At 39.8% G+C, this 15,235-nt stretch overlaps 1 protein-coding gene across 14 annotated transcripts in view; it reads right to left on the bottom strand.

Annotated features, from left to right (window-relative positions):
- Positions 1-15,235, bottom strand: part of Ralgapa1 (Ral GTPase activating protein catalytic subunit alpha 1) — a 220,128-nt gene that overhangs the window by 141,903 nt on the left and 62,990 nt on the right. For all 14 annotated transcript variants that reach the window (XM_028869729.2, XM_028869733.2, XM_028869732.2 and 11 more), the window contains exon 11: positions 4,910-5,107. In XM_028869729.2, the coding sequence (XP_028725562.1) occupies positions 4,910-5,107 (198 nt within the window). The remainder of the gene's footprint in view (positions 1-4,909; positions 5,108-15,235) is intronic.

The raw sequence follows: 15,235 nt of genomic DNA on the forward strand, positions 1-15,235 counted from the left end.
CAATTTATATAATACAATTGCATTTGTCATTTTTTCTTTATTTACTTTTTGGGGGCAGTTGGAAATTGAATCAAAGACCTCATACATGCTAGTCTGCTTCTACCACTGTCTCAGTAATACTACTTAAACATTTCCTCATCTTATACAGAGCATCATTCAAAACACTAAGAAAGATCGGCAGTTTGAGGTCAGTCTAGGCTCTCTAGGCAGATTCTGCATTCCCCACCCACAGTCCCTTGTGGTTGATATATTGTGCACCCCAATAAACTTATCTGGGGGTCAAAGAACAGAACAGCCACTATATTAAACATAGAGGTGAGGCAGTGGTAGCACACGCCTTTAATCCTAGCATTCTGGAGGCAGAGATCCATCCAGATCTCTGTGAGTTCAAGGCCACACTGGAAGCAGCCAGGCATGGTGACTCATGCCTTTAATCCCAGCACTTGTCTCAAATTCATTTCTCAGATCTTGGAATGTTTCTTTCATCTGTTTAATTGCTTTTTCTTGGCTTTCTTTGATTTCTTCCCATTTTTTGTTCGTTTTTTCTTCCATTTCTTTAAGGGAGTTTTTTTATTTTTCCTCTTTAATGGAGTTTTTCATTACCTCTTTAAGGGAATTTTTTATTTCCTCTTTGAGGGAATGTTTTATTTCTTCTTTAAGGGCCTCTATCATCTTCTTAAAGTCATTTTTAGGGTTGATTTTTTCTCTTTCTTCTGTCTTGGTATGTTCAGGTCTTGCAGGTGTAGAATCACTAAGTTCTGATGTTGCCATATAGGTCTTTATGTTGTTGCCTGTATTTTTGCACTGGCGTCTACTCATCTCTTCCTCTGTGCGGTGTAGGTGGTGTCTGTGTCTGAGAGTGCCTGTCTTGTTCTAATTTTTAGTCTTGGTTTAGTAGGAGTTCTTGGTTAAATTGGTGCTATTGGGCTGTTTCTTCAGGGACAGCTGATTTCAGTCGGTGAAGTATATACTTATGATTCTGGTGATCTGGTTTGGTGGCTGGGCAGCGCCTTCTTCTGTGTTCCCAGGTCACGTTTTGTTCATTTGTCAACTCCTCAGCTGATCTTGTTTCTTCAGACTTCAAACTGTAGGCATCTGAATCCTCTCCCAGATGGATTTCAGCTGAGCGGGGTAGTCTCACCAACACCTCCAAGTTGTTGGGTTTTGCAGGATCGGCAGCTGGGCCCTGGGTTGTCCTCAGACGGAGTGTTCAGATTCGTTCTGGTTCCGTCCCACGGAGATAGCTTCTTCACCGGGTGTTGGGGTTAGAGGTGTCCCTGTTCCAAGCTTTTGATTAAGAGTTTGTTTTCACTAGCTCTTCAGAAGGTAATAGCTCTGTTTCTGGTATTTATTGTGACTGTGTTTTGGCCGTCACCTGCTGTGCCTGCCTGCCTGCCTCCACTCCGGGCCTGCCTGCCTCTGCCGGGTCAGTCTACCTCTGTGGGCCGCTGCTGGGCCTGTATGTCCCTGCCGGCTGCCACCACGGGCCTACCTGCCTCTGCTTGTCGCTGCTGCCCTGCCCGTCTACCTCTGCAGGCCACTACCGGGCCTGTATGTCTCTGCCGGCTGCCTTTGGGCCTGTATGTCCCTGTCGGCTGCCGATGCGGGGCCCGTCTACCTCTGTGGGCCGCTGCCGGGCCAGCATGTCTCTGTCGGCTGCTGCTGGGCCTGTATGACCCTGTCGGCGGGGCGCCACCAACGGGCCGACTGACTAGTCAGCTTTACTTAAATTATCCCGTCTGCTACCTTTTGCCTCTGGGCTTTTCCATTCTCTTACTTCCGTAAATCTTCCTCTTACTCTGTGGCTTGCTGTGTAGCTGAATGGCTGGCCCCCGATCTCCTCCTCCTCTCCTAATCCCAGCACTTGTGATCTCATGTCTTGCTTGGGAAAGACACACACTTTTAATCCAAGGAAGTGATGACAGAAAGCAGAAAGGTATATAAGGCTTGAGGACCAGGAACTAGGGCCTTTTAAAGCTTTTAGGCTTTTGAGCAATTCAACTGAGATCCATTCGAATGAGGACTCAGAGGCTTTCAGTCTGAGGAAACAAGATCAGCTGAGAAGTTGGCAAGGTGAGGTTGGATGTGGCTTGTTCTGTTTCTCTGATATTCCAGCATTCACCCCAATTCCTGGCTCCAGGTTTGTTTTTATTAACAAGACCTTTTAAGATTCGTGTTATAATTCCTCGCTCAATTAATCCATGTAGAACCACTCTATTCATTCATGTGTCTTTATCCTGATTAAACTCCATTGGTGAGGTTAAATTAACAGCTAAAAAAGAAACATTACCCAACTGTTCCTCTCCTAATTCAAAATACTTTGTACTATAGAAAGGTAAATCGATAAAAACAGACAGTCTTTTGTTTTTTGAGACAGGGTGTGGAATAGTATTTTAAGGTGTGTTACTTTTGTTCATGTTGCATTTGTTTAACTCTGTGACGCTGTGTTACTGTGCCTGTCTAAAACACCTGATGGTCTAATAAAGAACTGAATGGACAAGAGCAAGGCAGGAGAAAGGACCGGCAGGGTTGGCAGGCAGAGAGAATATATAGAAGGAGAAATCTGGAGGAAGGAAGGAGAAAGAGTAGACAGAGAAGGGGCCAGCCACCCAGCTACATAGCAAACCACGGAGTAAGAAGTAACAGAAGATATACAGAAATGGAGAAAGGTAAAAGTCCAAAGGCAAAAGCTACATGGGATAATTTAAGTAAAGCTGGCTAGTAACAAGCCAAGCTAAGGCCAGACACTCATAATTAAGACTAAGCCTCCGTGTGTGATTTATTTGGAAGTTGGGTGGCGGGCCCCTAAAAGAGTAAAAACCCCCAACAACAACAGGGTTTCTCTGTGTAGCTCTAGTTGTCCTGGAACTTGCTTCGTAGATCAGACTGGCCTCAAACTCACAGAGATCCATCTGCTTCTGCCTCCAGAGGGCTGGGATTAAATGCATGCACCACTTCTGCCTGGCCTGATAGTCTTTTATACTCCTAAATTTCATCTCAGTCTAGTTCCTTGAGAGTCAGCTACATGACAAGGGTTGAACAACCCAAAGATGAAAATTTGCTTAGGTCTAAGGAATGAATGGACTCAGTGACCCAGCGCTACCTCTGCTCCCTGTTCTTTCTGCTCTGTGAATAAATTCTAGGCTTTCTTATCACCAGCAATATATTTTATCATGTCAGGAAAACTCTGAATTCTGCAGTTAGCTCTAATGCAAAGGAGTCTAGAAAAGAACTCAAAACATTTTGGTTTGTGGTGGGTAGCCATTCAGAGCATTAGCAGACAATATTTTGAGAAAAGGAACAATAATTTGATAACCATCACAAAGGTATGTCCTCTAACATCAGGTTTGATTTGGTACACGTTTAAAATATGACAGTGTCCACCTTTGATATGTACCCCAATCCTTTCTTAACCACAGGCTGCATAAATGGATGTGGGATAAGTGAACAATTTACAATAGTGAAAAGTTTCTGAATGTACACCAGAAAATTAAAATCAAATACATAATGAATCCAAGCTGTTCCAGGCACACTGGCCTGTGCTGCATTTCATGGCTGGACTACAATCCTGGCTCTGAACATACAGTATACACAATCTGTACTGAGCACGTCTTCACACCACAGAACACCCATGAATGCCACTCAGATTCAGGACTACGATGTGTTATGAATTGCAGTGTTTTCACTATGCATGAAAAGTTTCCTGCTTTTGGAAAATATAATGGCGTAACTATGGAACAAGACAATATAAAAACTTAATATTTTCATATTGTTATTCCTCAGCATGGAAGTACCAAATTAGTATTTCTTTGGTTTGGACTATGTCAGAATGTTTAATTTTTTCTTAAATTGATGTTAAGTTGCTGACTCGAATAGCAATTATAAAAAATGAATTTTTAGCTTGACATTAGAACAGAATTTCCAACAATTTCTAAAATGGTCTTAGAGATACTTCCAACATTTTGCACTACATATTTATACAAAGTGGAATAATTAGCACTGATGACTATAAAATAAAAATGTCAATTAACTATTAAAAATGCTGAACATGCTCATGTCCTCCAGTATCAAATACTCAGACAAGTCTATTTCTTTTCATATCTATTTCATTAGTGTAGAAATTTGCTTTTGTCTTTAATAAATGGTAAAATTTTATTTATATATATTCATACATACATAAAACTTTGAAAATAAATTTACGATTTATTCTTTTTTTTGTTTTGTTTTGGTTTTTTTGTTTCTTTCGAGACAGGGTTTCTCTGTGTAGCTTTGCGCCTTTCCTGGAACTCACTTGGTAGCCCAGGCTGGCCTCGAACTCACAGAGATCCGCCTGGCTCTGCCTCCCGAGTGCTGGGATTAAAGGCGTGCGCCACCACCGCCCGGCTTTTTTTTTTTTTTTTTTTTGACGATTTATTCTTAATGAATGATTCAGATGTCTTTTTTGGGGGGGCAGGGGGGTCTATGCAGCATTGGCTGCCTGGAACTTGCTATGTACTGACTCGAATTCACAGAGCTCTGCCTGCCTCTGCCTTCTGAGTGCTGGGATTAAGGGTGTGTGTCACCTTACTTATCCCAGACACCTTTGTTATACACTGATAAACACTAGGTTGTATAAAAATGTATTAGGTAAAAAAGTTGGCAGTGGAAAAAGTTTACAAAGCCCTGATCTACACAACATAACCTCAACATCATTTATTTTTGCTTTTAGATTGTGACATCAAAATAAAAATAAAATACATCACAGAACTTTGCAAAAGAGTACTAGAAGTAAATACTGTGATATAAAATGCAAAATATACTGAAAGATACTTTATCTTTTTAAACATATTTATATCAGCACCCTATTATACTTTTGAAAAACTCTAATCTATTGAACTCATATTAAAACATATATATCTTATAATCTTACCTCTTCTCTTTTTTCTCCATCTTCTAAGGAAATATCATGGTCTGTGACGTTTTCAAGGCAAGGTATATCTGAAGAAATGAGCGGGCCTTCTTCAGGCTCTTGCATGAACACCGGCTTTTCCTCTTGTTGAATCCATTCTTGATACACTTTCACCACTTTCCTCATAGCTGCTGCTTCACAAATTGGTAATAAAAATGCCTAGGAAGTAGAAAAAAAGAAAAAGAAACAATGATACTTTTTGTTTTGTGACAAACATTAATTTATTTTTCATCTCACACAATAGGGATATAAGCAATTTCACAAACTTAATTCATTAACTACTAATCAACCCCCGAAAGCCTTTTATCTCCAAATATTTTGTAAATACCTTGAAAAAGAATATAGTAGATAGCTATTCAAGCAGAAGAAACAAAGATGTGTCTTAGTTGCATTACTTCTAAATGTTAACATTCTTTGTTTCATGAAACTTTACTCTTGCAAAGTTCAATATAAATATAACTTCTCATAAGCCACATTTAATAAACTTACATTTACTGCTATATTGAGAATTATTACTATTAAAATGCTTCCATAAAAAGATTTACTACAGATGAAGAATATAGACATTTGAATAAAATAAGAATAATGATGTGAGGTATGAAAGGAGAATTCAACAAAATGTTACTGAAGAAAAATCAGTATGAAATGCTGGAAATGAAAAAAACAGTAAGTCATATTAAACGTTCTGTGCAAAGTTTCACCAACAGAATAGATGAAGGAGAGAAAAAAATATCTGAGCTGGAAGCAAGATGGAGGAACTGGAACAACCCAGTAAGAGCAAAATGAAGGTCATAAAAATGCACAAGTGGGAATTCCAAGACTCATGTGACATGAAAAACAAAGTTTAGAGGTCATGGACATAGGAGAAAAAATTCATTTTAAAGACACACAAAACATTTCAAAAGAATCATAACAGAAAATGTCCTAGAGTTAGGAAAGAGATGCCCATCCACATAAAGGAGGCATTCAGGACACCAAACAATAAGGCCAGAAAGAACTTTCTCTTGAATCCTAATTAAAATACTAAATATACAGAACAAAGAAAGCATATTGAAAGTGGCAGAGAAAAACATCAAGTTACACATAAAGGCAGATTTGTCAACTGAAACTTATAAAAGTAGAAGGTCCTAAAAAGATGCACTTCAAGTTTTAAAAGCCAACTGCTAACTCACAAATGCTGCCAGACCAAGCAGAGCTAGCTATCTGTCCCATTAGAAGGAGAAGTACAAACTTTCTATGATAAAAACAGGCTAACAGAATTTATAACCATTAAGGCATCTCTCTATGGAAGCTACTTTAAAGGAATGTTCCAGACTAAAAAGAAAGAAACAAACAATCTATCCACAGGAAACAAAGTCACACCAGAATAATAGTTAATCAGGAAAGGGAAAAAAAAAAAAAAACCACTACAAAAATCAACAAAATGACAGGAATTAGTACACAGCTTTCAATAAAAGCTCTGGATATTAATGGTCTCAATTTCCCAAACCAAGATACAGACAAGTAGACTGGATCAAAAAGCAGGAACCAGTTTTTTGTTCCCTCTATTTCACCACACACACACAAAAAAGATAGCATTTATTTAATAGATATAAGGATATATAAAGGGTATTCCAAGCAAATGGACCTAGGAAACAAGCAGATATCATTGTTGTTACATCTGACAAAGTAGACTTCACTATAAAACTAATGAGAAAAGATAAAGAAGTCACTTCATGTGACTAAACAAACCATCAAGAAAATAGAATTCTTAACATATATGCCCCAAGCACAGACACACCCATTTCATATGACAAATACTACTAGATATAAAGTCACACATTAACACCAGCACTGCAGTAGTGGGTGACTTCAATATCCTACTCTCACCTATTGACAGAAAATAATCAGAAACATTTGCATCAGAAAATGACATCATATATCAAATGGACTTAACAGACACCTTCAGACTATTCTATCCAAAACATATTCCATGCAAAACATAAACTTTTCTCAGCAGCCCTTGGAATGTTCTCCAAAAAAGATCATACATTAGGATACAAAACAAGTCTCAACAAACACAGGCAAACTGAACTATTTTTTGGTACCCTATCTGATCACAATGAAGTAAAACTATAAATCAACAGTAAGAACAACCCTAGAACATATACACATGGAAATTAAACAGCATTCTATTCAACGATAAATGAGTATTTGAAGAAATTTCCAGAATTGGCCAGGTGGTGGTGGTGCACACCTTTAATCCCAGTACTCGGGAGGCAGAGCCAGGTGGATCTCTGTGAGTTTGAGGCCAGCCTGGACTACAGAGTGAGTTCCAGGAAAGGCGCAAAGCTACACAGAGAAACCCTGTCTTGAAAAACGGGGGGGGGGGGGGGGGGGGGGGGGAATTTCCAGAATTGAATGAAAACAAAAATCACAATAAAGACCTACTGAGACACAATAAAAGCTGTCCTAAAGAAAAGTTTAGAGCTCTAACTTCCTACATAAAATAATCAGAACAATCTTAAGTAAATACTTTAGGCTTCTGGGTAAAGAACAAACCAAATCCCAAGCCACTAGAGAAAAGGAATCGCTAAGACCACAGCAGAAATTAACACAATAAAAATAATAACAACAAAGAAAAAACAATAATAACAAGGAGTTGCTTCTTTGAAAAGATAAACAAAATTAGCAAACCTTTAGCTAAACTAAAAGAAAAAGAAGATCCAAATTAATAAAATTACAGATGAAAAGGGAGCCATTACAACAGGTATCACTGAGATTAAAAAAATAATTAGATCTCACCTTACAAACTTATTCTACTAAGTTAGAAAAGCTAAAAGAAGGCCGGGCGTTGGTGGCGCACGCCTTTAATCCCAGCACTCAGGAGGCAGAGCCAGGCGGATCTCTGTGAGGCCAGTCTGGGCTACCAAGTGAGCTCCAGGAAAGGCGCAAAGCTACACAGAGAAACCCTGTCTCGAAAAACCAAAAAAAAAAAGCTAAAAGAAATGGATGAATTTCTAAATGCTTATAATCTACAAAAAATAAACCAAGATGTGATAAACAATTTAAATAGATTTAAACAGTTAGATTAAAACTAGAAAGACATAAAAAAATAAAATTACAGACCAATCTCTCTTATAAATATATGCAGAAAATTTCAAGAAAAAACTTAAAAAAACAAATTAAATAACATTAACAGAAAGATCATTAATCATAATCAAGATGGTTTTATTCTTAGATATGTAACATATCTAAGTCAATAAATGCTATAAATTTCATAAATGGACTCAAGGATAGAAATCACATGATCATTTAACACTTTGGACAAAATTCAATATCCATTCATGATAAAAAATGCATAATAAACTAGGAATGGAATATTTCTCAACATAATAAAGATGACATATGACAAATCTATAGTCAACAAAATGCTAAATGGTGGAAAACTTAGCAACATTTCCAAGACAAGAAATAAGAATGTTTGCTGCTCTCTCTACTCCTATTCAATATAGTGTTTGTAGACGTATAAGACTTATAAGAGAAAAGGAAGTAAAATGGTTTCATGTTGTGGAATAATCCTTCCGCACACTATGTGAATATATGTTGCTATGATTAGCTTAGTAAACAACCTGACTGGCCAATAGCTGAACAGGACAAAGTTAGGCAGGAAAGCCAAATTGAGAATGATGGGATGAAGAAGGACAAGGTCAAAGGAGTTGCTGGAAGATGTGGAGAGAGCAAGATGGGCATGCCATACTAAGAGAAAGTACCAAGTCATGTAGCAAAGCACAGATAAGAAATATGGGTTAATTTAAATATAAGAGCTTGTAACAAGCCTGAGCTATTGGCCGATCATTTACAATTAATATTCATTTACAATTATTATTAAGTCTCTGTGTTGGTTATTTGGGAAGCAGCTTGTGGACAGAAACTTCCCCTTACAGATACAAATAGGAAAAGATTAAGTCAGTGTACCCTTATTTACACTTGACATGATTCTATATGTAGGTAACACTGTCCCAGCCCTTAGTACAACTGACTCCATGATGAAAGTAAAACCGTAAAACTCATCACATAGACAACACCACCTGCCAAAACTAAAACAAATACCCCAAGTATTAAAGTCCATAGTTCTAGGAAAGTCTCTAAATGTACTAACCTTGCTTTTTTGCTTTTGTAGTTCCATTTCTGGCTAACTGTTCTCATTAACTGAAGTATGTCAACCCAGAACATGTTTTTTGAGCTTAAAAGCTCACCTTGAGAAAGGCTCAGGGCTACACAGTTTTCCAAACACACAATATAGTCACATGGCTGGCTAATAAAAACCTTCTATTGGCTTAAACCCATGTCCAAGCAGTCTTCTCTGGTGGCTACCCTACAACATTATACATGAGACTAAAGAATCCACCAGAAAATTCCTAGAACTGATGAACATTTTCAGCAACATGCAAGGACTCAAATTTAACATACAAAAATCAGTAGCCTTCATATGTGGAGGTCAAAATATAACTTTTGGGAATCAGTTCTCTATTTCGACTATGTGGGTTCCCAGGAACCAAACTCAAGTCATCAGGCTTGGCGGCAAAGGCCTTAAGCCACTAATACATCTCAACAGAACATGAAACTTTTTCATTAAAACACTGAAGAAGGAATAAGATGTCAAGGACTTCCATGCTCATAAGTTAGAGGAATTAAATTGTTAAAATGACAACCCTACCAAACCAATCTATAAATTTATATATCCCCATGAAAATTCTAACATCATCCTTCACAGAAATTGATAACTATTTTAAAATTCATATGGAAGCACTAAAGATCCCAGATAGCTTAACTGAGCTAAAAGAATAATGTTGAAGGTATCATCATGCCTGACTTCAAATTGCTAAAACATACTATATAGTAATAAAAACAGTATGGTACTGGTGGAAAAACAGACAAGTAGATACAATGGAATAAAATAGAGGACTCATATATTAGCTCACACAGCTCCCATCACATGGTTTTTCATGAAGATGTCAAAAACAAACAGAGAAAGGACAACTTTAGGCTGGCCACATATGAATGAAAGTAGAACTTTATCTCCCATCCTGCACAAAAATCAACTCCCGATGGAGCCTCACAAAATTAAACAAAACAAAACAAAACAACAACAACAACAACAAAAACAAAACAAAACAAAAAAAAAAAAAACACTTCTGGCTGGGCAGTAGTGTTGCATGCTTTTAATCCCAGCACTCGGGAGACAGAGCCAGGCGGATTTCTGTGAGTTCAAGGCCAGCCTGGGCTACAGAGTAAATTCCAGGACAGCCAGGACTGTTCCACAGAGAAACCCTGCCTCAGAAAACAAACAAACAACAAAAAACTTCTGTACAGCAAAGGAAATATTGAATGAAGAGACAGCTTATGGTATGAGAGAAATTCTTCACCAGCTATATATCTGACAGAGGATTAATATCTAGAACATAAAAACCCTTAAAAAACTAAACTAGACAAAAACTTAATCAAGAAAGAAGAAAACCAAACAAACAAAATCTGGACACTAAGGAACTAGCCAGAGAGTTGTCAAAAGTTGAAAAGAAATTCAAATGCCCAATTAATACTTTTAATAGTGTTCAACATCCTTGGCTACCAAGGAAACACAAAGTCAAACTACTTTGAGATTAGATCTCATCTCAGTTAGAATGCTATCACCAAGAAAGCAAATGAGGGGCTTGAGAGATGGCTCAGCAGTTAAGAGTTCTTGTCTTTGCAAAGGACCTGGGTTCAATTCCCAGCACCCATATGGTGGCTTCACAACTATCCAAATTCTACTTCCAAGGGTTCTGACATTCTCTTCTGGCCTCCAAGGGCACCTGGCATGCATATGGTACACAGACATACATGCAAGCAAAACATTCATACACACATTTTTTTTTTTTTTTAAAGGGAAAGAGAGCCAGCCGGTGATGGTGCACACCTTTGATCCCACCACTCGGGAGGCAGAGGCAGGTGGATCTCTGTGAGTTCAAGGCCAGCCTGGGCTACAGAGTGAGTTCAAGGAAAGGTACAAAGCTACACAGAGAAACCCTGTCTCAAAAAACCAAAAAAAAAAAAAAGGGGGGGGACGGACATAAAACAGAAAAACAACAATGCTGGTGAGGATGTGAAGTGTTATAGAATAATCTTTTTGTATACTGTGAAGATGTCTTTGCCAAGATGCCTTCTGATTGGTTTAATAAAGAGCTAAATGGCCAATAGCTAGGCAGAAGGTTAGGGGGGACTTCCAGGCACAGGGAGGACTCTGGGAAGGTAAAGGCGGAGTCACCAGCCAGACATGGAAGGAGTTAGAGGTACAGAATAAGGGAAAAAAAATAAAAAGCCACACTGTAGAACATAGATTAAAAGAAATGGGTTAATTTACGTTATAATTGAGACAAGCTTCAGCTAAAGGCCAAGCTTTCATAATTAAAAGAAGTCTCTGTGTCATTATTTGGGAGCTGACTGGCAGGACAGAGAAAGACTTGTTACAGTGAAGGAAACAGAAAGACCCATTCACTGTTGGTGAGAGTGTAAACTGGTCCAGTCACTGTGGAAATCAGTGACGTTTCTCAAAATAATAGTTATACCACTCCTAGGCATTTACCCAAAGAATTCTATATATACAACAGAGATAATTGCACATCCATGTTCATGGCTGCTCTAATCATAAGTGCAAGAAAATGAAATCAGCCTAGATGTCCATCAGCTGACGAAAGGATAATAAAAACGTGGCACATATACACAATGTAATTTTGTTTGGCCATAAAGAAAAATGAAATTTTGAAATCTGTAGGAAAATATTAGGTGGAATAACTCAGACTGAGAAAGACAAACACTGCATGTTCTTTCTCACATAGTCTTAGCTTGCTTGCACTTTTATATTTGGGCATTTATATAGGTGTGTGTAGAGTATCCTTTTTTTTTAAGATTTATTTATTATGTATGCAGTGTTCTGTCTGCAGGCCAGAAGAGGGCGCCATATCTCATTACAGATGGCTGTGAGCCATCATGTGGTTGCTGGGAATTGAACTCAGGACCTTTGGAAGAACAGCCAATACTCTTAACCTCTGAGCCATCTCTCCAGCCCGAGTCTTTATCCTTTTAAAGAGGGTATGAAAGGATCAAGCAGACACCATAACAGGCTGTTTAATCTCTCAGAGACTGGGCCTCAATTTCAGTTTCCTAAGACTTAAGCAGTTTCTGGGAGGGCCATGAACAAAAGACATAGTCCTTGCAGTAGCTCCCTTTCTACACGTACTCTGACATTCAAGGTTCAGCCAGTTGTTTACTGTCTGGGACCCCTCACCAACCTAGAGCTACGGGCATGGATCAATGTGAACATGCAAAGCCAGGCAGTCTCCATGGTAGCTCAAGGACAAAGCCTGGGACTTGTTCAGGCCTGCCCCAAAATGATAACTGCAACCCCCAACCAGTAAATTAAAAGGTTACATTACACACCCTCACCCAATCATATGATGCCAAGGCTTGTACCACCCTGTTTGTGGTTTTTCTCTTTAAAAACCCTTCACCCTGAGAGCTCAGGGCCGTCCTCCTTCACCTGGCCAGCCAGTGTGTTGGATGCAGACCAAGCCTGAGCTTGCTTGTTATCAATAAACCCCAGTGTGTTTTGCATCGGATATCGGCTCTGTGGTCTTCCTGGGGGTCTCGCAACGTAGCCAAAACAGGTATAGGGGGAGTAGAAGGCTTGTGGTATGGAAGTGAAAGGGAGAATACTGAGAATTGGGTAGGGAGATGGTGCAGAGAAGGAGGTATATACTAACAATGTATAGAAAAAAGATAAGAAAATATGATACTTGATAAGCTAATTAAAAGATAAATAATTAATTAATTAAAAGAAAAGGTTTGGCAGGGCATGGTGGTGCACGCCTTTAATCCCAAGCAGAGACAGGTGAACCTCTGAGTTGGAAGGCAACCTGATCTACAGAGTGAGTTCCAGGACAGCCAGGGCTACAGAGAAAAACTGTGTCTCAAAAAAAGGGGGGGGGGGAGAGATACCCTGTATGGGTGGCTAAAGCTACTCCCTGAAGCCATAGATTATTGAATGGAAATCCCAGTGCCAAGTGGTCCCCCTCCCTATGACCAGGGAGGCTCCTGTGACTCCTAAAACAACAAAGGGATCACCACTGCTGTTGGTTGTCCACCAGAATTAGATGAGAAGACCCAATGACTTAAGTTGCCAAAAGCCCTGGTCACAGGGTATAGAAAAGTCAAGGTGGAAATAAGCTAGATGCTTCCTTCTTGCTCACCCTCACAGTGCCAGAAGGTGCTATGTTGGCTTCTGGGGAAATTGTCACTAACAGTCTTACTGACCTGTAACTTCTGTGTCCAAAAGTACTAACTAAGGCTGGGTGTGGTGGCACATGTCTTTAATCCCAACACTTGGGAGACAGAAGCAAGTGGATCATCCTACAGATCAAGTTCTAAGCCAGCCAGAGATACAGAGTGAGAGCCTGTCTTTAAAAAGTAAAGTAAAAAACAAAAACACGAATCAACTAGACATGCAAGATAAACTCGCTGATGCAATAGTGGGAAGTCTACTATGAGTAACCATTCTTTCTATCTGGGTCTGCTGCCTGCTCCACAAGAGGAAATTCACATTCGACATGGTCAACTGTTCAGATGCCTAGGTTAGGGGAAGCAGGGCTCTACAGGGGAAGTTATTGCTGTCACTTTGGTAAATGATAAGATATGTCTACCAAACTATCTCCGCCCTCTTTTTTTGAGACAGGATCCCACTAGACCAGGCCGGCCTTAAACTCAGAGAGATCCACCTGCCTTTGTTTGCCCTGCTAATCTCTACTTCCCGAGCTCTGGATTAAAGTCATGAACTACCACATTTGGTCCTGAAATTGCGCTTTAAATAACTATGTTTATACCCATAGATTACTGCTACTGTTAGAGTAGTCAGAAATGTTTCTTTGTGCAGAGGTCAGCAATGACTGTTAGGATTCATAACTAGTCAAAGGACTGGGAATAAATGACTATTGAATGCCCAGGTAAAACACTCCCTTGGAGAACACACAGGAAGAGGGCAAAAAGGAATGGAAGAGCTGGAAGCGGGAGGCAGAGAGGTGTGGAACACTGACTTCCAAGCATGCCACAGTTGTCCCATTCCTTAACTCTCAGCAGCTGTGATTACCTGCACAAGATCTGCGGAAGATTGGGCTGTTCAGCATTCTGTCATGGAGCAGGGAAAGGTTCATGGGCCCCACCTTGCTCTGAAGCTTTATACACAATAAAGGGTATAACAATAGGGAGGGGAAACATTTTCTCTAGTGGTGTAGCCACTGGTAAGGTCCCCACACTCCTGTAAACAAAGAACCCTAATGAAACTCGACATGGGAAGGAGGCGAGTTAGCTGAGAAGAGGACGGAGGATAGCAGAAGTGGGAGGGGGGAAGACACAACGAGAATAACAGGGACTGTGGCTGAAATGTCTATGTCCACATGTGAAAATGAGGGTTTATTTTAGCTTACAATTCCAGGGAGAGTCCATCACTGTTAAGGAAGTCATGGCAGCAGGAGCTTGAGCAGTCAGGAGCAGAGAGGAAAGAAAATGCACACTTCCAGTTCTGAGCTCTCTGTCCTTACTCTTGCATGGTTCAGTACACTAGCCCACAGAATCATGTTGTCCACATGGGCTGGCTGTTCCTGTATAAATTATCATCCAAACAATCCTCCATGCCCCACAGGCCAACCTGGTCTAGATCATTCCTCAGATTCTCTTCCCAGATGATTCCAGGCTGTGTCAGGCTGACAATTAAACTAACTACCACACTGTGCTGATTCACCATAAACTAGCACAATCAGTTTATGGTGATTTCACACAAGCCAAAGTCATCTGGAAAGAAGGGACCTCAATTGAGAAAACCCCTGTACCAAACTGGCCTGTGAACAAGCCTGTGCTGCATTTTCTTGGTTAACAATTGATGAGGGAGGACACAGCTCAAGTGGGCAGGCCACCCCTGGAGTGGTGGTTCTGGGTGCTATAACAAAGCAGGCTGAGCACAAGCCAGTAAGTAGCAGTATTCCATGGCCTCTGTATCAGCTATTGCAAGCTCCTGTTTTGAGTGTCAGCCCTGACTTCTCTGGTTGCTGGACTATAAGTTGTAAATAAACCCTTTCCTCACCAGATTGCCTTTGGTGTCACAATGTTTTATCACAACAACAGAAACCCCAAGACACACAGTGAATAATGATCAACTATTTTGATAACTCAGGGAATATGAAGGAGAGGAAAAAGAGGAAGGATGGGGTACAACTCCAG

The sequence above is a fragment of the Peromyscus leucopus genome, chromosome 14 (genome assembly GCF_004664715.2).
Source record: "Peromyscus leucopus breed LL Stock chromosome 14, UCI_PerLeu_2.1, whole genome shotgun sequence".
Lineage (NCBI taxonomy): Eukaryota > Metazoa > Chordata > Mammalia > Rodentia > Cricetidae > Peromyscus > Peromyscus leucopus.